Source organism: Rhodnius prolixus, unplaced genomic scaffold (assembly GCF_049639745.1).
Source record: "Rhodnius prolixus isolate KJV_2025 unplaced genomic scaffold, Rpr scaffold_7, whole genome shotgun sequence".
Taxonomy (NCBI): Eukaryota; Metazoa; Arthropoda; class Insecta; order Hemiptera; family Reduviidae; genus Rhodnius; species Rhodnius prolixus.
This window is the reverse complement of record NW_027411582.1, coordinates 11,350,492-11,375,786: the sequence shown is the minus strand read 5'-3', so window position 1 is coordinate 11,375,786 and position 25,295 is coordinate 11,350,492. Positions and strand designations below refer to the sequence as shown.

The window sequence follows — 25,295 nt, the reverse complement described above, 5'->3', positions numbered from 1 at the left end:
TGCAACTGTTGTTTTTCAGTTTTTAATAATGAAATTTAATTAGTGTAATTAAAACATCATCGTGCTGTGGGAGTTCAACCAAACGATCCAGTTACATTCTACAATAATCCAAAATCGGTAGTTAAACGCTCCTTGCTATTGTATCGAACCTAATCATCCACAATGGGTTAAACGTTCCTTGCAATTGTGTCTAACCTAATCATCCACAATGGGTTAAACTTTCCCCTCTATTGTGCCTAACCTAATCATCCACAATGGGTTAAACGTTCCTTGCAATTGTATCGAACCTAATCATCAACAATGGGTTAAACGTTCCCTTCAATTGAAACCTTTGAATTGAACAGATTCCACTAGTAACGTATCCTCACAATTTAAATCCTCCAGTCACTCAACTCTCATCTCAAACTCTCCACTGACGACCCTCCTGGTCAATATGATCTCGATAAATCCTCACCAGTGAAAGAGTTGGTTAGTGCCAATAGTTTGCTAACACTGGGTAGTTTTTCTCTCTTTTTTTGAGTTTACATTTTAAGTTGGAAGGCATAAAATTACTAAACCAATACGTACGATCTATTGTTAAATACACTATTTTTTGGCACCATTTTTATAGAACTATTAGCATTGCATTAATTGCCTAAATCGATAGGACATTTAAAGAAATCAATTTAAGAGGCGCTCGCTTGCACTTTCTATTGGTAATATCTAAATTTAATTTATAAATAAATAGAATACGTATAAAGTAATGCTATATTAAAGTGAATATAATTTCTAGCGCAAAATAATATCGTGAGCACAATTCCAGTTCTTTGCAGCGCCTCTTCGCTTCCTTTAATAAATCAACTACTAAAGGGAAGAAGAACACCTGGGCATCCCCACTCTTCTACCCTTTACCGCCTACACATAACACAGCTCCGGAGTATCCCAGTTTTCTTCATTTAGTAGAACGTCGTTCTCATTAACTTTCTATATAGTTGTCTTCTTGCATTTTCTTATTTGTTACTTCATATTAAAAGTCTTTTTTTTTTCTTTTTTTTTTTGTTGCTTTATTAAACCTAAAATTGATTTTTAATTGAGCGAGTTTTTTTTTTTTAAAATGATGTGCACATTCTTTTTTCTTTTTAATCGCCAAGAAAATGAAGCCCAATACTTTCATCTGCTGCAGTAAAGACTGCACTTATGCACAAGTACTTCTATAATCTATTGTCTCCTTCAAAAGTTTAAAGAATACTTTAACTGTTATAGTAAATCGAAATTTTTGAATCTTAACACCAGATGTTTTCAATTTATTTGATAAATAAGCTCCAAAAAAACTAATTGAATGCTCTTTCGGCAAAAAACGAACTAATATTTAGCTAAAATCAATTATTTTTGTGTACATTTATTCAATACTCTCGCAATATTGTTCGCGAATATAAAAAAAATACACCAATTTACTCAACACTTTGTCATATAAATAACTATTTCATTCACTTCTCTGTAGCAATCCTACCAAAAGTAGATTGCTTCAGTGAGTTTTAAGCCGTCAATCAATATAAAGCCTTTATCAGTTAACCACAGACGTGAAGTCAAATAATTGGGTAATGCAACAGGTATGCTCTCTAGATAGACTTATCTGTCAAACGGAAAAAAAATCTAACCCAGCATCCAATATCGGAGCTGTAATTAATATGGATTTTAAGATTTTTATAGTTAAAATAAAAAACGCGTTTTTCTTTTCTTGGTTTTTGTTGCCATCTCTTTTTTTACGAGACTTTAATCTTTTTCTCATCTTTGTTTTAATATTTATGAGGGCGGAAAATGACTTCCTTCTCAGCTCCCACAAATACTGTGTGGAAAATGACAGGAGCTTTTATTAACTTTCATATTGCTTCATAATAATTGTTATAAATGAAATCAGAACATACTTGAAAATGCTTTAAATTTAACGTGCTTGTATCCTTTACAATTGATTATTTCGTTTCTGTAAAGCTTAATCCACACATATCTGAAGTTGATTCTACGAGGTGTGGCTATTAAATAACGAGACTATTGCTGTAAAACATTTTATTTTAAATTTATACATATTTAGTTATTATCACCTTCAATATACACCCCTCCCCTATCACTACAACGCTCCATGCGAATTTACCATTGTTCGAAACAGTGCTAGAAGTCTTTTTCTGTGAGCTTCTGCATGACGCGTGCCGCTTTTTGTCTCACAGCTTCAACGGACTGAAATCGTGTTCCTTTTAATGCAGACTTGACTTTGGGGAACAGATCTAAAGCCACATGGGGCCAAGTCAGGCGAATAAGGTGGATGGCCTAAAACTGGGATTTTGTACTTGGCTAGAAACGTCGTCTTGACAGAGAATGCAGTGTGAGCCGGCGCGTTGTCTTGATGGAGAACCCGTGACTTGTTCTTCCACAAATTGGGTCGTTTTTTCCTTACTCTTTCACAGAGTTAAGCAAGGTAGTAATGTTCATTAATTATAATCGATATTTTCATCCGTTTTGGACGTGGAAGGGCGACCCGGGCGGTCATGATCTCCGACGTCTTCTCGGCCGTCTTGGAAACGCTTGAACCTCTCAAAAACTCGTGCACGTGATTAAAACATTCATCGCCATAAACTTCTTTTAATAAAAGATAAGTTTCGGTAGCGGTTTCACCAAGTTTCATGTGAAATTTCACGACAATTCGTTGCTCTACTACATCTGTAGTATCCATGTTTTCGGTAAAACGGAAACTAACACCTCTTACACAAACGATGGTTCCGGTCAGACAGATTTTTGTACAAACACGTGAGACGCTGCAATCGAAAGAGAAGGCTTTACGCTGCACAGCTGACGGCCGTTAGGATTTGGCGCATGCATAGTTCTTCTGTAGCAGCATCAGTCTCGTTATTTAATAGCCACTCCTCGTACAATTAGATTTCGAATTCAAATCGTACTATAAGAAAATAATGCAATAAGATGTAGAAAATCTTATTTGATCTTTCTAGGGCCCACATTAAGAAATATTTTCCCATTATTTTTGTTTAAATTCATCTTTTAGATTATTATTATTTATTTTTAAAGCCTAAAATCTACCTAAAGTGTCATAATATTTGTATTTATTCCTTGCATACAAATACATTATTGTTATACTATAGTTTTTATATTCAATTAGGCCTTCAGGTTATATTTTATAGCATTTTAATATTAACAATTCAAAATTTCGCGGTACAATATAGCTTACTTGCGGCAACTTAAGTTGTTAAGTTCGAAAACCAATGCTTTACTAAAATAGAAGACTTAATTTCGAATATTGAATGTGTTTCCATTACTTCCGCTTAGTACGTGTAAGAGTAAATAAAATCTTCTTTTTTTCATAAAAAAAAAACCCAGTTCGTTACCATATGTAAGCGACCAAAATGTAAATATAACTTATTAACATCTAAGTAACTAACATATAAACCAGACGGAATACTGGCGACAGTAAGCCATGAGGCGTAACAGAATTACTTGGCCTTACTTTAACTTGCGACTAGTGGGGTACTTGGCGAAGTAGAGGAGACGCTAGTGGGTTGGTAACTCGTACAGTGGGAGTATGGCTTGGCATGTTACTGTTTCATGTTTCTCCTAGACACCAATGTGGTGGCTGGCGAAAGTAAGAGAGCTTTACCATGTTGTGATATGTTATGTGGAGTACAGGCATGGACTTACAGACAGCACTGAGAGAAATAAGTTGGCCTTCTATTCTAGACAAATATCTTTTCCTGTTTCCCGTCTCTGCGGTTTCTTCCACAACCAACAGCATCACTACTCCTCATAGAAAACTCTATACTTTATTAAAGTAACAGTTGTACAGAAACTACAAATTATTTGTTAATTTTGTCCTCGAATTTCTGTTCAAAATTAAGTTTAAACTAAAAATGTTTCATTTGTGATCCTCAGATTTTGTAAATAAATAGCTAACACATCACTCAATATGTTTCCGGTTTTAAGAAAAACAAAATTTTTTAGAAATTCTACTTTATTCATCAACATCTCCTTCAAGAGTGATACATGCATTCCAACGCTCCTCTAACTTTTCAATGACTTTCTTATAGAACGATTTGTCTTTACTCCCTAAATACGAGGGGGTACCCAAAAAAAACCGGAATTATTTTTTAAAAGCTATTTATTTACAAATTTTTTACAGAACAACCTTATCCCCTTCAAAATACTCTCCATTACAACTAATACATTTGTCCCACCGGTGCTTCCACTGTTCGAAACATTTTTTGTAGTCATCTTTAGAAATGGCTGACAGCTCCTTCTTCGTTTTTTTCTTGACCTCTTCAATGTTGTCAAATCGGTGACCTTTCATGCCCTTTTTCATGCGTGGAAATAAGAAAAAGTCGCACGGAGCCAGGTCAGGCGAGTAAGGTGCGTGGGGCAGCGGAACCATGCCATTTATAGCCAAAAACTGTGTAACAGAGATGGCTCTGTTACAATGCAGGTGCATTGTCGTGGTGGAAGAACCAGTCTCCTGTTTGCCACAAATCGGGTCTTTTTTGGCGAACACTATTGCGCAATCTTTTCAAAACTTCCAAATACAAGGTTTGATTGACGGTCTGACCTGGGAGGGACAAACTCTGAATGGACTACGCCTTTGGCATCAAAAAAGCAAATCAGCATTGTTTTGATGTTTGACTTGACTTGACGACATTTTTTTGGTCGGGGTGAAGATGACGTCTTCCATTGGCTCGACTGTTGCTTTGTTTCTGGGTCATAACCATAGCACCATGACTCATCACCAGTAATGACCTTTGACAGAAAGTCTGGATCAGTTTCAAGCTGTTGTTTCAAAGCACGACATGTTTCAACTCGATGTTCTTTTTGACTGTCAGTCAGAACTCGAGGAACAAACTTGGCAGCAACCCTTTTCATCCCCAAATCTTCCGTTAAAATTCGCTGAACCGAGCTCCAATATAACCCACTACTATCTGACAGTTGATCAATTGTCTGTCGACGGTCTGTGAACACCAGCTCTCGAATTTTTTCAACATTTTCGTCGATTCGGGCAGTTGATGGACGTCCAGAACGAGGTTTGTCATCAATCGACATGTCGCCATTTTTAAACCGAGTAAACCACTCGTATACTTGAGTTTTTCCCATAGCGTCATCTTTGTAAGCTGTTTTCAACATTAAAACACTTTCAGCAGCATTTTTGCCGAGTAGAAAACAAAATTTCAGAGCTGCACGTTGTTCACTTAAACTTGCCATCATAAAAAACGAAAAAAGAACAAAACAGCGCTGGTAAAAACAATCACTGCAGATGAACAGAAAAAGCCAGGCAGACAACACAGGCAGGACTGAACTGGCAAGGAATTGCGCTATACGTTTTTTTCTTGACCTCTTCAATGTTGTCAAATCGGTGACCTTTCATGCCCTTTTTCATGCGTGGAAATAAGAAAAAGTCGCACGGAGCCAGGTCAGGCGAGTAAGGTGCGTGGGGCAGCGGAACCATGCCATTTATAGCCAAAAACTGTGTAACAGAGATGGCTCTGTTACAATGCAGGTGCATTGTCGTGGTGGAAGAACCAGTCTCCTGGTTGCCACAAATCGGGTCTTTTTTGGCGAACACTATTGCGCAATCTTTTCAAAACTTCCAAATACAAGGTTTGATTGACGGTCTGACCTGGGAGGGACAAACTCTGAATGGACTACGCCTTTGGCATCAAAAAAGCAAATCAGCATTGTTTTGATGTTTGACTTGACTTGACGACATTTTTTTGGTCGGGGTGAAGATGACGTCTTCCATTGGCTCGACTGTTGCTTTGTTTCTGGGTCATAACCATAGCACCATGACTCATCACCAGTAATGACCTTTGACAGAAAGTCTGGATCAGTTTCAAGCTGTTGTTTCAAAGCACGACATGTTTCAACTCGATGTTCTTTTTGATTGTCAGTCAGAACTCGAGGAACAAACTTGGCAGCAACCCTTTTCATCCCCAAATCTTCCGTTAAAATTCGCTGAACCGAGCTCCAATATAACCCACTACTATCTGACAGTTGATCAATTGTCTGTCGACGGTCTGTGAACACCAGCTCTCGAATTTTTTCAACATTTTCGTCGATTCGGGCAGTTGATGGAGTCCAGAACGAGGTTTGTCATCAATCGACATGTCGCCATTTTTAAACCGAGTAAACCACTCGTATACTTGAGTTTTTCCCATAGCGTCATCTTTGTAAGCTGTTTTCAACATTAAAACACTTTCAGCAGCATTTTTGCCGAGTAGAAAACAAAATTTCAGAGCTGCACGTTGTTCACTTAAACTTGCCATCATAAAAAACGAAAAAAGAACAAAACAGCGCTGGTAAAAACAATCACTGCAGATGAACAGAAAAAGCCAGGCAGACAACACAGGCAGGACTGAACTGGCAAGGAATTGCGCTATACACGTCTAGCGGCAGAAATGCGTACTACATAAGCTCCATGCGCGGCAACGCAATTCCGGTTATTTTTGGGTACCCCCTCGTAGGCCTCAGTTTCGGCAATTACTTCTTCATTTGAGCCAAATTTCTTTACCTGGAGCATCTTTTTGATGTCTGCAAGAAGCCAGTAGTCCTGGGGGCCAGATCTGGAGAGTACGGTGGGTGGGGAAGCAATTCGAAATGTAATTCATTCAATTTAACCATCGTTTTCATCGACTTGTGACACGGAGCATTGTTTTGGTGAAACAGCACTTTTTTCTTTTGCATGTGAAGCCGTTTTTTTCTTGATTTCTGCATTTAATCGATCCAACAATGCCATATAATGTTCGCTATTGATAGTTTCACCTTTCTCAAGATAGTCGATGAACAAAATACCATGCGCGTCCTAAAATACGGATGCCATAACCTTGCCAGCTGACTTTTGAGTTTTTGGTCGCTTTGGACGACTTTCACCGGCTGCTCTCCATTCTGCTGAGGATCTTTTAGATTCAGGTGTGTAGTAGTGGATCCACGTTTCATCCATTGTCACATATCGACGCAAGAAATCCTTTTTATTTCGCTTGAACAGCTCCAAACAGCGCTCTGAATCGTCGACGCGTTGTTGCTTTTGGTCCGGTGTGAGCAAACGCGGCACCCACTTCGAAAGCAACTTCCGCATGCTCAGATTTTCGTGTAAAATTGTATTCAAACTACCTTCTGATATCTTTAAGGTGTCAGCTATCTTACGCAACTTCACTTTGCAGTCTTTCAAAATTATTTTGTGGATTTTTTTTTTTATATTTTCTGAAACAACTGCCAATTTTGGGCGACCAGAGCGTTCAGCATCTTCGGTGTTTTTACGACCGCTTTTCAATTCAGCATACCAGTCAATAATAGATGATTTTCCTGGCGCAGAGTCTCTACAACAGTTATCAAGCCACTTCAACAGTATTTTTCCCCATCAAGAAACAATGTTTAATCAACACACGAAATTCTTTTTTATCCATTTTTTAAAAATTAAAAAACTGGCGTCATTAAACTCACTATAACCTGTAAACTAATTATTAGAATATCATGAAATTTTGACATGTACTGTTTGAAAGATGCTACTATCGAGAAATCATAACGGTCTGTCAACAGTGTTGCCATCTATATGTCAGACCGGAGACTTGACTTATTGAGGGACGTAATAGTACCCTGTTTTAAGTTGGGCAAAATGTTACTCAAAAACAAACAAATTGCTGTCAAAAAGTAATGCCTTTACCCAATAGTGCAGCCTTTTACCCAAAGCAACGAACCTTCCGGTTATTATGCTCTCCCCCTCTTTTCATCTTCATTCCTTCTCCATCACTTCCCTTAATTGTCAGGGTACCACTTCCGCTTTCAATCTTAAATGTGATTAAATACGTTAATTTCCTTTAAAACCTTAATTCACCTCATTTATTTGAGCTGAATCATTTCCAAGGTCCTCCGCAATGTTGTCATAAATGCTGTTACTCCTTCTAGCTTGTTCATAAGACGGACATTCAGCAATGTTATGCTGCACGGCTGTTACAGGCGTTGCACCACGGGGTACGGTTGCCACAGATCAGGTATCAATGCGTTAGCCAAGTATTGCCAATTCGCAGCCGAGCCTCTACTATCAACTGCTCTCTTCTCTTGGACCTGTATGCTCAGGTCCCAGGTGTGCACAGTTTCTTTAATTGCTCTTAGTTTGTTGCCCGTTATTGATGTCCACTCGTGCTGCCAGCGATTTATAACAACTGGCAGGTTCCTTTCTATTTTTACTGCCATGATAGCAGCCTCTTTTGCAGCTAATCTGCCTCAACATTGCCTTGGATCCCTGATTGTCCAGGAATCCGAATAAAGGGCACATTTATTCTGAATATTACTGAATATAATAGTATTACTTTACATTCTTACGGGCCTCCCTTATACAGATTCTGTTCTATTCTTTGTTCTACTTCTGGGTGTTACCGGCCAGTTCAATAATACGCGCCCTTGCAGTCTAGTAGTGAAGTCGTTTTCCTGGTCTTAATGCAAACAACTAAAAGATTCCCTGATGCCTTGGTGGATAGTATTCGATTCTTACTGGACGGCTAACATCATTGCAGAACCACTAAGAAGAAGGAGAAGAAGTTTTCTGCCACTCCCATGCGATCCTGTGAACAATCTAAAATAATCCACTAATTGATTTTACTGTAAATTTGAAGGCACATTTTCCTGAAGCTTTCATTGGGTATTTACCCAATTTTTCCCAGTTGACTGGCCATTCTAAACTTGCTTAAGCTGGTTGTGAAGTGAAGTGTGCTCTTAATAATTCATTTAGCTGCGCATGACGGAAACGGGTCTTCCTTAGGGTCCTGCATTTCAATACAACGCCATCACCGATGAACTGCATGCTTCCCAGCGAGCCTTCGCAATGCCTTTTTTACCTTCTTACTTCTTGAGGGATTCCATTTCTCTTCAAAAGTTTTTATTCATAGCGCAGAAAAACCTAACCCACAGCGGACACTCTTGCATTAATTTCAGTATATAGTTTCGTTTCCACTCACTAACAAGGAACCTCTAAAAGCTCTATACTTCGCCCACTGAAGAAGATGCACTTTTTCTTCTCTGTTCTGGATATCCCCATGCATGTAGTTGGTGCTGGGTAGTTATATTCCAATTACTTATATAGAACTCGACACTTTATAGGCCTCGTTTTAAGGAAAATGTTTTTTAAAATAATGTCAACTAACGTATTTTATTATTACTAAAAATTATAATCATTCATATGCTAAGATTATGAACGAAAATTTCAAAATGACGTTCAGGAATTTACTCCAAGAAGCAGTCTAGTTTTAATTCAATTTTAAGTTTTCACTAATTAAGAGTGATAAGTTACGATTGTTAAATAAGAAACTTCAGATAAGATGTACATTCAACTGAATAATTCATCAACAAAGTTGATCTCATTATTAGAACCCAATTAGACGACATATCTCGCATCTCATCGCCAACCTACTAGCGCGAAATAAGTTAAAGTCAGCCAACTGTGAGCTCTAATCTAAAATTATTGAATTCAGACTTAATCTTTATATCCAATCTTTTGGATTTTAAAAATAAAACCTTAAAAATTAGCACTTCTGCTGTAACACAGTTCATTAGTCACTTTAATTAGATGAACAACTTCCAATTAGTCAACATTCAATTTGATTGAAAATAATTGGAAAATTCACCGTTACGCTGTATAATGGATACCAGGAAACTTCCGGACCGATTGTTCCGATACCCTTTTCACTATTTCCTCGTTCTGAACACAGTCCTTCCAATCCAAAGCTCTCAGACGAACCGTCAATACGGGCATCCTCATCTTCCACACTGATCTCCTAGTGCAGAGGTGTCAAACTCAATTAAAACACGGTCCAATTGGTGCTACATGCAAGATTCACGCGGGCCACATCACATTTTCAAATCTTGTTAAATTTATATTCTGATTTATTATTCTTTTTTTACCCGACACTTGGCCAGCGATTTCCCTCGTACAAGTTTGGCTAAATCTGGATTCAAAGGCTGAGAACGTAAGAATATAGTTTGGAAATTTCTACGTCTTTTTGTCTTTTAAAAACGAATCATTCTGGAATTCCACTTTGAATTGCACACATATCGCTTCCGAATTGAGTCAGCGTGTTTATACACGCCCGCAGGCCTTCAGGTAAGGCGGCCTTATGTACAGGCGTTTTTAGTTTACGAGGGAATTGTGTGTACGGCAGTGCTCCGACTCCCCTAAGGCTATTTTCTTAATAACAATCTTTTTCTATTTTCATTTTATTTCAGAACAAAGTGGGCCACAAAAAATTACCTCGGGGGTCGCCAGTTTGACACCCCCTGTCTTTCGAGCCAGAATCCACTCAGGGAGAATTATAGACAGAGCTGGCAATTTTCATCATGTCCTCAGCTAGATTCAATGGCAATATTGAAAGACACAGCTTATATCAGACTGCCAATTTTCAAAGTCTACTGATGTACAGAATGCATTTACATGCGTATACTTTTAATTTGCGTAAATTGCAGCAAGTTTAATTCCACTCACACATTTTTTGCACCATTTCAGGAACAGAATTCTTATTAATAGTCCCAACCATTGATTCCCCAATTTATGGAAACAAACATCATCACACTTAACTCCCTATTTTGATAAGTGCTTTCTGTAATCTGAACTTTTTTTGTTTTTTAATTTTACCGGATGTTTAATGACATCAGACGGAAAAGCTGAAATATCTAAATACAGGTTTTTTATAAAAGGAAAATTTATCCCTTTAAATGAAAAATGCTAAATTAAAATTGGAGAAATATTACAGAATAATTTTAATCATGCGTTGTCAGAAGTAGTTTTTGTCTTCTACTAAAACTTTAATGTCTTCTGCTTGGTGCACATTACTTTCTGTCGAGTTTAAATTAATTTGGACATTTTTATCATTGCTTAGTTTAATTGGTAACTAGAAACTCTTGGTGAAGGATTCATTCTTTGAAAACTTCTACGAGGTGTGGCTATTAAATAACGAGACTATTTCTGTAAAACATTTTATTTTAAATTTATACATATTTAGTTATTATCACCTTCAATATGCACCCCTCCCCTATCCCTGCAACGCTCCATGCGAATTTATCATTGTTCGAAACAGTGCTGGAAGTCTTTTTCTGTGAGCTTCTGCATGACGCGTGCCACTTTTTGTCTCACAGCTTCAACGGGCTGAAATCGTGTTCCTCTTAATGCAGACTTGACTTTGGTGAACAGATCTAAAGTCACATGGGGGCCAGGTCAGGCGAATAAGGCGGATGGCCTAAAAAACTGGGATGTTGTACTTGGCTAGAAACGCCTTGGCAGACAATGCAGTGTTTGTTTTGATGGAGAACCCATGACTTGTTCTTTCACAAATCGGGTCGTTTTTTCCTTACTCTTTCACGGAGGTGAGCAAGCACCTGACCGGTAGTAATGTTCATTAATTATAATCGATATTTTCATCCGTTTTGGATGTGGAAGGGCAACCTGGGCGGTCATCATCTCCGACGTCTTCTCGGCCATCTTGGAAACGCTTGAATCACTCAAAAACTCGCGCATGTAATTAACATTCATCGCCATAAACTTCTTTTAATAAAAGATAAGTATCAGTAGCGGTTTTATCAAGTTTTGATGTGAAATTTCACGACAATTCGTTGTTCTACTAAATGTGTAGTATCATGTTTTCGGCAAAACGGAAACTAACACCCCTTACACAAACGACGATTCCGGTCAGACAGATTTCTCTACAAACACGTGAGACGCTGCAATCGAAAGAGAAGGCTTTACGCTGCACAGCTGACGGTCGTTAGGATTTGGCGCATGCATAGTTCTTCTGTAGCAGCATCGGTCTTGTTATTTAATAGCCACACCTCGTATTCTATTCCGTACCGTTCTACTAAAATAAATAATAATCCGTGGATTGTTAAGAAGTTCCAACATTGTATACTATAGATGTCTGTAGAGGAAATACTGTAATCTTATTGGTACTTAGTTAAGTTAAAATCCTCCAACTTGTTGCAACAGCTATAAAAGATACTTACGGGAGTTAACAACAAGGAAATATAAGTCCCTTCAATAATAAGTACTTAATACTTTTTCTTTAATGTTTCAGTATACACAATGAAATTGCGATGCTTCCTAATTATCACAATCCGATTAATTCAAACTTTTATACCCACACTAAGCCTCTTTCTATGGCTTTACTACAAATAATTTAACGATATTATACGTTTTAGTAGTCTAAAACTTTGGGTATTTTGATAATTCATAAATGACGCAGGCTGCCTTAAGATGAAAACATGTTTTTTCCCGTACCTCATTTACCAACTAGTGAGTCTTCTTTGTATCCAATTATCTGGGTTTAAGATGATAAATAAAAAACTTTGCTTGGACCACGAAGAATCTAAAAAAGTAGAAGAACCTTTAGCTTAAGTAATCTGTACTAGAGAAGCTACTACATTAGTTAATTTCTATAGCTATAATTTAATGGAACAAAATAAAATGCCCAAAATTATGAACTGTATTTTCTGATTACAGGTGCGTGTGTTAGTGCAGTGTTTAGTGTCAGTGTAGTGTCCAGTGCTGAGGATATTCATTGGAGGCTCTAGAATCATCTTCCAGCAATATGAGGTATTTGCATTATTACTTTTACTCTAGCAGTTAAAATAAATTTATAACTAAATAATTGCAAAGAAAGTCAGGAGAGTCAGGACTCCTCTTCATTACGCAATCTACACTGACGACTTACCTTCTAACCTTAATACCTCTATATACACCTTCGCTGGCGACACCACAGTCCCACCTTCACTCAATAGAACCTTGGTTAGAAAACTGGCGTATAAAAATTAACCCAACTAAGTCTAAATCCAAATTCCACTCATCTCCGAACTTGCCAAAATTCGACACAAAAATTTTCATCTAAAACTCTCATTTCATCCCCCAACCCTTTAGCTGCAAACTTATCATCAACTACGCTACCCTCCAATCCTCGAAGACGGCTGAGGCGCTGTTGGCCCCGTGACCAACTGGGTGACTAACGGCGGCCATCACTGGATGACCGTCATTCACGTCTGCCACGTTATTTATTTATACACTTATCGCATTTACTTATTGCACCCTGTAGGTACAGGTGTAAATTTCATTAAAAGGATAAATAAAAAAAGTCAGGACAGGCCTTTCAATTTGAGATTTTAAATTACACCTGATTAGACCGTTTTTGAGAAATTTGTCTTTTATTGGGGATTTTTTTCCCCCAATTTTGACTGCCCAATTTTAAAGCAAAACTTTCTTTTTATCAACTGAGTACCTGAGTATTTTAAAATCAAAATGGAGGCATCATTTTTTACTTGAAACTTATAAAAATGCAAGCATGCTAATGAATAATGTGTACAACTAATACGTTTTTATTTTCCGAGGGGGAAATACTAAAATAGTATAACACCAAAAAAGTTCTCACATTCTGAAGTTTAAGGGGAGAGATTTAAAGCTAAAAAAACTTCATTCTGAAATATTATATTCGCAATTTAAATTGGCCATTTACGTACAGCAAATATATTCCTATTTTATTCAAAACTTATTCTCAAAAAAATTATTTTTGACGATTCATTGGAAACCGCAACAATAAGCATTCTTTACAAAGATCTCTCCAGTTAATGGTATTATAAAGGGTTAATCAAGCCTTATACTTGAACTTTTTAAACTGTAAGCTTTGTTAAGGAGATAGTTAATGAGATACAGAAGGTTAAATTTTGGTGGATCTCAATTTTTTGTCTCCCCTCAAGAATATTGCCAAAATACTTTTCAGCAGCTAAACATTTAACTCCAGTATTGGACTCAAGCCTTCTCTTTCGATTGCAGCGTCTCACGTGCTTGTAGAGAAATCTGTCTGACCGGAACCGTCGTTTGTTTAACTTATTAATTAAATAGTAGTAGTAAGTAGTAATTGCCTAATTTTTCAGGTGGGCTTTACGTCCAAATTAAGTGTCGTGGACGGAAGCAACTAGCAAACATACTTTACTGTAAATTTCTTTTATTAACCATTAAATAAAATCCACGGCCTAAGACCAGGGGAATCGATCCCAGTACCACAATACATATTAGCTTCACAGGTCTCGCACTTATTAATTAATACATTTTTATATTCAAATATTGGCTATATTTAAAATTTTTAATAGCAATGGTAGCCTGGGATAAGAGAGAATCAGTAGTCTGGGATATCTTACTCCCTTCTCTCTGCCCAAAACTTTCCTCCTCTCTTTGGGTAACCTTTCTGAGGCAGATTAAGGGATATCCTGGGATTGACGTAATCCTCAACTGCAAGTCCTCTTCTAGGAGCAGATGAATGGGGGGGAGGCACTACGAGAATATAAATAGAATTTTTTTTTAATGTATAATTATTGGCTATTAAGGATTGAGTTAATGAGAAAAGAGAACCGGATAGAGAGAGGAGGGAGAAAGGGAATCAAATTGGAGAATTAATTAATCCTAACAAGTTTAATTAAAATCCACAACTCATTATAGTTTCTTTCATCTAATTCTTTGTGAATCGCTCTACCTTTGAACACTTTTGAACTATTTACATAATCTAGCTAGAGAGACAATTACCTTAAACTGGTAACAATGTTAAAAGGTCACGATATCTGAACCCTTTCAGTTTTAAAATCAACAAATTTCTTAATATACCGTTGCTGTAAATATGCTGAAAACATTCATTAACTATACGAGGGGGTACCCAAAAAAAACCGGAATTATTTTTTAAAAGCTATTTATTTACAAATTTTTTACAGAACAACCTTATCCCCTTCAAAATACTCTCCATTACAACTAATACATTTGTCCCACCGGTGCTTCCACTGTTCGAAACATTTTTTGTAGTCATCTTTAGAAATGGCTGACAGCTCCTTCTTCGTTTTTTTCTTGACCTCTTCAATGTTGTCAAATCGGTGACCTTTCATGCCCTTTTTCATGCGTGGAAATAAGAAAAAGTCGCACGGAGCCAAGTCAGGCGAGTAAGGTGCGTGGGGCAGCGGAACCATGCCATTTTTAGCCAAAAACTGTGTAACAGAGATGGCTGTGTGTGCAGGTGCATTGTCGTGGTGGAAGAACCAGTCTCCTGTTTGCCACAAATCGGGTCTTTTTTGGCGAACACTATTGCGCAATCTTTTCAAAACTTCCAAATACAAGGTTTGATTGACGGTCTGACCTGGGGGGACAAACTCTGAATGGACTACGCCTTTGGCATCAAAAAAGCAAATCAGCATTGTTTTGATGTTTGACTTGACTTGACGACATTTTTTTGGTCGGGGTGAAGATGACGTCTTCCATTGGCTCGACTGTTGCTTTTTTTCTGGGTCATAACCATAGCACCATGACTCATCACCAGTAATGACCTTTGACAGAAAGTCTGGATCAGTTTCAAGCTGTTGTTTCAAAGCACGACATGTTTCAACTCGATGTTCTTTTTGATTGTCAGTCAGAACTCGAGGAACAAACTTGGCAGCAACCCTTTTCTAGCAGCATTTTTGCCGAGTAGAAAACAAAATTTCAGAGCTGCACGTTGTTCACTTAAACTTGCCATCATAAAAAACGAAAAAAGAACAAAACCGCGCTGGTAAAAACAATCACTGCAGATGAACAGAACAAGCCAGGCAGACAACACAGGCAGGACTGAACTGGCAAGGAATTGCGCTATACACGTCTAGCGGCAGAAATGCGTACTACATAAGCTCCATGCGCGGCAACGCAATTCCGGTTATTTTTGGGTACCCCTCGTATTTAGATTTTTTTTCTTCAATATAAATTGAAATTGGCCTATTAGCATAGTGTTTCCCCTCGAAGAGTATGACGAGAATTTATTGAAATTGCTTTATAATTTGTAAGGGACATACTCTGGGATCCCTCTATTTAGGGAGCTCGCCTTGTACGTGCATGAATGCCAGTGAGTAAATAACTCTTTTACCAGCTGAACATTCATTCACACACTCCATTTAGGTCTCTAGAAATGGTTGATATGAGCAATTAAATTGGATTAAGCTGTTAACTCAAGGCAACATCATTGGGAACGTGTTTCCAAGTTCCTTCAATTGAAGGTGGTTATTGACGTTGCTTTTTTTTTTTCGTTCAGGTCTTGCCGCATGTTATATTCACTCATGGCTTCGGATATGGCGTAGAGTAGGGGAGAGGGGGCAAATTTGAACAGAATTTACATTTTCTGTTGCAGAGTGCACCAGAATCGTATTATTGAACCTTTTTATTTTGTTTTCTACAACTTTCAAGTCTTCTTAACTGATCTATATCAATAATAAACAGTTGATACTCTACATACATATCTATATTTTTTTAATTTAAAAATGTTGTGTCAAATGTTAATATCTGCCCCACTGGTGGGGTAGCTTTGAACACAATATAAAATAGAAAGAAATGATATTACTTTACTCTGAATCTACCTTCTATCAGTTATTTCTCTCACTACTACATTACTTTCTCTGCCACTGAAATCTAGTTCCAAAAATCAAGAATGACTCAATTCGGGGATGTTGAACCCGAAGTGTGATGGGTTCAGGAAGTTTGAACAAAATATTCGGTTTGTTGCGCTTCTTAATGTAGGTTCGGACCCACTTTCCCCTTCTCTGCGATTAAACAAAAAAAAAAAGTCACAAACTTGCAGGTCGGTAGGGCACATTGTAACTGGTGATGTTGAAATGTGTGTCCCCTCTCCTTCCATAAAAGAAAATATAGCATCCAACACTTTTTGCAAGCAAATAGACTTTTGTAAATGCTAGATTTAAAATTACGAATTCCAAATGTTAATATGGACTAACAATACTTAGACCTTGTCCACCACAATCTTCACAATACACTTCCAAAGATGCAACAAAAATTTTACTTCTACCTTACAAACTATAACATTCCTCAATTCTGACTTCTACAAACAATGAAAACGAAGGGAAACTCTGTCAATTATACAACAGGTCTACCACAACATATGGACAAAATTACCAAACATAAATGTTTTAAATATTTGGCGGGAAATTGAAACTGTTCAAAGGTGCCCCCCTCTCCACTACTGGATATCCTCTAATCTTATTTTTCGTAATCCTGCTATGAGCAATCTTAAAAGGTGACTGAGGAATACATAATAAACAAGCAAGAATTGTCCAGGCTGGAATAGAGATATTTTGCTTTAAATGTTGGAAAATACTATTTAAATGAAAGCTTGCCTACTTTTTAGACAAGCTTTACGTTTACCGATTGTGTTGTCGAGGACGGAAGCGACTGGTAAACATATTAAAAAAATTTCTCAAGTTAACCATGATATAAAATCCAATTTCTAGCCCGGGGCATTTAGCCCTGTAACCACAATACATCTTATCATTGCGGGTCTCATCTCTAACCGTTCGGCTATCGTGGCACCTTTATTCACATGGACGATTCAACGCATCCTTCTTCACACGACTAGATACCCTAAAAATTCGTTCGGACAACAAAATGCAATCAGCTAATATAAACTTCTTACCTGCGGTATCTTGAATAGTCTGAGCAAGTTAGCCACCTGTATAGAGGTGACACTGGAGGCAGCTCCAACCACTCCTGAGATCACCTTTCTAACTTGGGTCTTGTTGCAATGATATTCACCGTCATCGATGTTACTAATCGAACCTGCAAAGATAGTAGGAAATTAAAAATTAAATAGTCGTTATTTTTCGTGTTTTCAAATATATAAGATACCAAAATTCAACTAGGTTGGCGTCTGGGAGCCGAAATAGCCTAATACTTGGAGTACTAATACCTACGTAATACTAATACTTGGTTTTGAATTTATATTGTTCCCGGTTAAGCTTTTTCTTTTCACGCTGAAGGTCATTTTGATTATGATAATTATTTTCCCATGTGGTCACACGTTTTCATAGAATACTTCATAAAAATAAATTGTAATAATTATTTATTTAAATAAATCGTTCGAGGGAAGAATTAGTAAACAATAAAATGTTTCTGGAATGCAACTTTATATTGGAATTTCGATTTAAAATTAAAGGAAGCTTTGTTTCCTTCTAAAAAGGAGATCAAAGTTACATTACTGTGGCATGGAAATCCTTTTTGAACCACAAAGTAGTGGAGGAACACATAGGTGCGGGTGGATGTAGCATATATATTTAGCTGTCGGCATTTTTCGCGGTTTACCCCACTATGCTTACTGGAATGAAACGACAGACAAGTTAGAAGCTCTATCTCTAGAGAACGGATACCGATTTATCTTAATTGCTTTTCTTTGATCTTATCCTAGCCTGCAAAAATAAAAAACAAAAAAACCTTTCTGAATTTTAACTGTAAAAGTGTCGTCAACGGCAAGGCTATCCTTGGTCCTAAAAAAGTCCTTTTATGTTTTGTTTTGTTTTTATAAGATAAAAATGTGTCTGATATAATTAATTGGAAACACAAGTTTGGAAAATAACAAGCTGAGAAGAACGTTTTAAAAAAATGCTTCTAGTCACTTGCAAAGCTCCACATGTGTTCAAAAATTTCAACTACGAAGTACTTAAACTCGTAACTGAAACCAATTTGGAGTTTGGAATTGGACTGAATGGAATATCCAAGCTTCTAACATCTACCAACTTCAGGCACTATAGTCGAAAAATTTCTTTATCGTACGATGTCCTCTCACAGGAGGTTTAGTTAGAGGTAATGGGCATGGACTCATAGGACTCCACTTTGAGTCCCAAGTGTTCCTGCTGTTTAGATTAGATTAGATTCAGCTAGGGCGACCTCAAGGCCTACGCCCCTAAGGTTCTATTATGGCTCCCCTCACTCTAAAGCTCGCCCTCCTGACCTGTCCTTTTAATCAGGCACCCAATTCTGGAGAGCTGCTCCTGAGTAAAGCTCACAGGCCTTGGTTTTTCCTCCCCGAGAAGTAATATCCTCAGCCAAACAAACCCCTCACACTGACACAACACGTGCAGTGCCGTTTCCTCCTCTTCCTGACAGAACCTACAAAGGCTATCATCCGCCAGACCCTTGCGGTGCATGTACTTCCAGAGCCTGCAGTGGCCAGTTAATAGGCCTACCAATTATCATTATAGCCCCCACTGCCTTGACGGATTATTTCTGCAGTCAGCCTCGTTTCTGCTGTTTATTTGTGACAATAAAATAAACTTCATCATCTACACCAAATTTGGACTTGAACCTGAAAAACTAGGCGATTGCTTTATTTTATTTGTTTTTCTTATGCCTGTAACAGAACTATTCATACTGAACTAGAACTCCCTTTCATTTGAAACTTAAGAGCCTCAATACAATTCACAGTCGCCTCGCCTTTCATCTCAATCACCTGTGGTGAGTCGTTTGAAACCGTGATAATCACGCAATTAACTCGGTATTGCACAGTTAGTCGTTTACTCGTATTGGGAAGATATCAATTAGATATATTTAATGCAAGGGCAATTGCACCATAGTCGTAAATTTCAATATACATAATTATTTTATTTTTTAACCGTACAAAGTTAAACTTTCTTCGAACCCCACACTAGACTAAAAAGAACAGAACTAAACAGACGCTATCGACTACTTAAAAGACTCTTTGACGATAGATCAAAACTCTCTCTGGATAACAAAAGACTGATTTAAACTTCTATTTTGAAACCCATCTGGGCGTATGGAATAGAGCTGTGGGGTACAACCAAACGCTACAATCTCCAAAGGATACAATCTCTTCAATCTAAAATACTTCGAATTATTGTGCACGCTCCAACCTGGACTATACACACTGACCTTAACATTCCTTTTATCTCATAAGTTGCTAAAACAAGATACAGAAAACTCCACTTCAGCCTGCAATCTCATATAAATCCTCTAGCTAAAAATCTTTCCCCAAGAACTCTTCCTGATAACCCGGACAAGACGCCTCGTGATCTCCTCTCAAGTGAAGAGAGCGACTAATAGCCTAATGTTTTGGAGTGTCACCACTGGGTAACTTCTCCACTCATATACTTCTGTTCTTTATTATTACTGTTATCACTGTTACTTATAGCGCCAACGCGCTGATAGTAGCAAAAATAAACGCAAAAAAAAACAAAGTTAAAAGTTGAAATGATTATTTAAAGTTTTATCATATTCACATCAATTCCGTCATGTTCACTCAAAAAAAAAAAAAGAGCATCTACCAAACTTTTTTGATAATTTTATCTTTAGTTATGCAATTCTACGATATCCTGGGAATTCAGGAGAGATGGATGATGACAAGGAATGCTCGAATCAAACTACAAAAAAAGTCTCTTCATGTTTTCCACAGTCCATCGGTCTGGAAGTATCCCAATACGTACTTATGCTATTCTAAAATGTAGCAGTTTAAGCAGTACAAGCTTAGCTCTCAAAAAGCTGCCCCTACTTAAATGAATTTTGCTGGAAACATATTTGAAAAATGCTTATTATAGAGCATTGAGTGTGCCATGCTTACAACAAAAAAAATAATTGTTAAACCTATTTTTGAGATAATCCCAACGGAAATGAAAAAGTTTGTCATAGGTAAATAGATTTCTATTATTTATTTATTTTAAATATTTTGCAAATACTTTCACAATCGCCGGACAATACTGCAGTTCTGTCCTCTTTAACTAGAACCTGTAATAGCTAGCCGTGCACTCTAATCATACCTAAATCTTCTCGAGCCCTGGCTGCAAAACTGGAGAATCAAAGTGAATGAATTGAAATCTAAATACATAGTATTCACTCTAAACAAGAAAACTATCCCTCCTCTCTCCTTCCACAATACTTCTATACCAATCACTAACCAAGTACGATATCTCGGACTACATCTTGACAAACGACTAACATGGAACTCCCACACGAGACTCAAACGAATTGACCTCAATCTGAGGTATAAACTGTTGAAAAGACTACTCGACCGACGTTCTAAAGTGACCCTGATGAACAAAAGAAGACTATATACTGCCCCAATACAGAATGCAGTTCAGAATGCAGCTGTACGGAAGTGCCAAACAATCGAACATCAACCGACTTGAAACCTTACAGTCTATAATCCTGAGAACAATAGTTAACGCTCCCTTCTACGTCTCCAATCATACTGTACACTCTGATCTAAATATTCCTCTCGTTACTGAAATAGCCCAATCCTCGGTACACAAAACTCCACTCAAATCTACACAGTCATTACAACCCTCTGATCCCACAACATGGCTACTACAACACTTCCTTCTATAGCGCAGACTGAAGCGGCGATGGCCACGCGAACATCTCAACAAATAACGCAGATCTCCTAGGATGGTCACTGGCGTAAGCTTGCCAACGTGGCGAACTAAACGGCTTCCATCACGTTTAGTTCTTTCTTCGTTCCACTCATGTCTGCTAGTGCTTACGCATGTGCAAAAATATGCAGGCAAAAAAAATACCTTGTACCTTAGAATAGCTGAATAACTTCTATAGCACCAACTCTCTAACTAGGGTCTTTTATCAGCCAGGTTGTAAAGAAATTTGGCATTCCTTAACTCCTGAGTGGAGTATAACAGTGAAGGAGTTATATCAATATTAATTTATCTTATATGAAGTTATAATGATGGAGTTATGACTCAAAATGACACAAACGAGACGTCAAAAAGTGATTATACATGTTAACACACTATTACAATAATAGTCACCACAAGGACGGAGTTAGCTTGTCGGCACTCAATCTAGAACTGCCACAGCTGTGCAGTTCACGTCACCACTAGTCCACTAATAAGTAATTCCGAACTTCAGCCACTGTACCCAAGTTCATGATGCAGTAGCCCGGACTATTTTTTGAACACATTTCTTTATTTATTTCATTTATTTTTTCTAACGATGGCCCCGCAATAATCCGGTACAAGTTGTGTGCCCAAATTAAAGATAAAGAAATCTTCGGGCGATTTCTCTCAAGTGACACAGACACAGACCATTTTCTAAAACTAATTTTTAAGTCGGGCTTAATTAAAATTGAATCCCATAATTACTTGATCCGTTTGTAGTTCAAAATGTTTGAAATAAAAGTAGGAAATTAGGGTTTGTGGCTGTAGTTTTTGGAGGGGGAGGGGCACACTAACACAGGACCTACTGGGTCCCAAATGTATAAAGTCTGTGGCAGGTGTTACAAACTTGTGAGAAATACGGTGTAAAAAGGGAATTGACTTGAGTTACTAATGATGAGGTTTTGAACTAATTTAGTTTTTGTCTTTTAGAAACATGGGAAGAGTCCACTTAAAAGGGTTGGTTCTAGTTGTCAGGAGATTTTGTCCTGAAGGAAGTAATTTTCGAATAAGTTTTTAGTATTAGACTTTACTTAGCGACCACAACTTTAAATGGTAACCTGGATCAGCTCTTTGTTCTGCTTAGGAAACCGCATGGAGGTTCATTTCACAGAACTATTTTCATTACTTATCTTACTCTCAGTAATTAGGAAGTATTGCAATCGATTCTAATTTCCTTTAATTGACCATTTGCCGGTACTTCATGTTTTGGGCATCCTTGAGCGCGAAATAAAATTTGTTTTTAATATGTCTTGTTAATGTGTGCAAAAACCATTTGTTATGGTTTTGAAATAAGGCCTAGAATCTGTTAACTACAAGAGCGATTTTAATGACTCAATTCTTACGATTTTGATCGATTTTTTGAAAAATAAATTTGAAAAACTACTCAAACATGAAGGTCCATCCTTTTTTTTAAATAGTTTTTTTATTTTCGAAACTTATTTTCTGTCATGTTAGGTTCATGAGGTGTAATAACTAATTACTTCAAATGTTAGATCACTGATTTCGGAGTGGATGATAACAGAAGAAGTCTATTTTGAGACAGAATATAACATAGTAGTGTCTCTTAGCGAATGGTTGATGTATTTTGGACGAGGAAAAACGGTTCTCACATTTTAAGAAAAATCTCCATCAGCTCGCACATTCAGGACTCATTCGAAAATTCTTACTGTTCAAGGAGATTAGAGAAACTATCATGGACGTTGTTCCAGTCTGGGTACCTGGTCGCCATTTCTTTGGGGGCACAAATTTGATGGTGTTTTAGCCAAATTAGGTGCTCATCTTTCCGTTTACAGCTCCCGAAACTACAGTTCATGCATCTTTGAACAACATGTCCATCTAGCTTCCAAGGGTTTGTCGCTTCAAGCAATATTAATATTATTTAATTTACGGATGTGTTCGACAGGTTGTCAGTATTAATTTTGATGTAAAATGATGATTAAATGGTGAAATAGAGCTGTTAGTAAGATGATTCTAGGGATGCCATTAACATCTCTTTGGCTAGCAAACATACTCTGCTGTAAACTATTTTATTAACCATTCATTAAAGTTTGAGACCTGGACCTGATCATCGAACCCAGCACCACAATACTTCTTAGTTTTAGCGGGCCTCTCCTCTAACCGTATGGTTACAGTGGGGACCTGGAAATCGTCCTTGTATTGCTGTTGTTGTTCTTTGAGGGTAGCCCAGTGAAGCTTAGAAGGCATCCTAGTTCAGGGGTCCCCAAACTACGGCCCACTGAAGACATTTATCCGGCCCCCGCCGCACTTCCGGAAGGGGCATCTCTTTTATTGGTGGTCAGTGAGAGGAGCCACTATATGTGGCGGTGCCGCAAAGCGCTGCGTCGCTCATGTACAGTACTATTTCCAATGACGCGGGACGCACGGCTTCGAAAAATAACAGCAGAAGAAAGGCAAAGCACTATAACTAAACCGGACATTGGACCATCTCATTAGCCAAAAACAGGTCCATAATTCCCACAGAAATACTGGGCAGTTTGTTGATTTTAATTAACTTGTTCTTTATTAGAAATATTCTATTTGTTCCCGTTTTGTTTTTTTTTTAAACTTTAAAATAGTTTGTTTCATAGTCCGGCCCTCCAACGGTCTGAGGGACAGTGAAGTGGCCCCCTCGGTAAAACGTTTGGGGTCCCCTATCTAGTTACTGTTGCTAGGCCCCAATTAAATCCTTAAAAAAATTTGAAATAAATACCTGTTTAGCGACAGTAGTGTGAGTTCTCGCTAAATAGATTTTTTATAAAAAAAAAAAAGAAGATATTCGCAAACATTTTTATACTGAATATCACATCCGGGGCAATAAGTCAAGCAAGTATAGTTTTTAACGATTTATTATTAGTTACACTCCAGGTGATGGTGGCACAGCTTGTCTGTCGAAGGTATTTTGTTTGACTAGCCACAACTTTTCTACAAAACTTCTGTCACAGCTTTTATAGCAACAAAACTTTGTTATTACAGTCAGAGAGCAATGTAATAATGCAGATAATCTCATAGTAAGCATCAAAAGTGTATTTTGGAACTCCACCATCAAAATCTAGTTAATTTAGGAAATATTTTGAAGTTAGACATCTACTAGCTTACGGCTATAAGACTGCTCTTGCTAAGTAAATTAAGAAAAAGCTCGTTTTGAAAGTTTCAGTCTGAAATTAGAGTTAATGGTTCAAACTTGTGCTTTTCTCGTTGAATTAACTTTTGAAGAGATTATTTTGAAGTAGGAAATTAATTATAAATATAATTGCGATCTGATTAATTTAATTCATCCATCCTTAATTCAGTTAATGAATTTTTTTTTTTCATTTATTTAGTTACAATCAACGCATTGCGTTATAAGCAACAAGCGTAACAATAAGCAACATTCACACATATCAGAGTGGAGAAATTACCCAGCGGTAACACTCTAAAAACATTCTAAATTCTACTGACTCTCTTCATCAGAAAGGAGATCGCGAGGCCACTGTCTTGTAAGACGTCTAGAAGTGTTGTCTGGAAATGTTCTGGAAGATAGATGTTGTACAAGTGGATGGTGTTGTGTTTGAATGTTAAGATGGAATTTTCTGTAACGTGTTTTCAGCAACTTGTGTTGCACGAAAGGAATGTTCGTGAATGGTTTGATTGGTGACGTAAAAGTAGAAAAAGTAGGTGAGTAGAAAGGAGCGTCAAACTATAGAGCGAAGAATTTTAGACTGCAAGGACTGGATCCTTTGCAGATTTGAGCGTTTGGTTGAACCCCACAGTTCGATGCCATAAGCCCAGGACTGGCTTTAATATACTTTTCAGTTGTCAGAAGCGTCTGTTGAGTTCTCTTCTCCTAAGTTGTGCATGAGGATTCCATGTAAGTCTTCTGTCAAGGTAAAGCCCAAGGTAGCGGACTACGTTGACTGCTGGTAAAGGAATTAAATGGTAAAAAATAGGAGGAAGAGTGATGCGTCGAAGAGTGGAAGTAGTGAGATTTGGTTTCGTTCAGTTTGATAGCCCATTTTTCTAAGGAGGTGAGGTGAGACTGAAGGTTTCTATGAGCTATTAATGGATCTAGTAGATAAGAT

General features: G+C 37.5%; 1 protein-coding gene across 1 annotated transcript in view; it reads right to left on the bottom strand.

The window, feature by feature from the left end:
- LOC141446973 (metabotropic glutamate receptor 2-like) overlaps positions 1-25,295 on the bottom strand; it is a 308,858-nt gene that overhangs the window by 167,135 nt on the left and 116,428 nt on the right. The window contains exon 3 of the mRNA XM_074114046.1: positions 17,478-17,620. Coding sequence (XP_073970147.1) covers positions 17,478-17,620 — 143 coding nt within the window. The remainder of the gene's footprint in view (positions 1-17,477; positions 17,621-25,295) is intronic.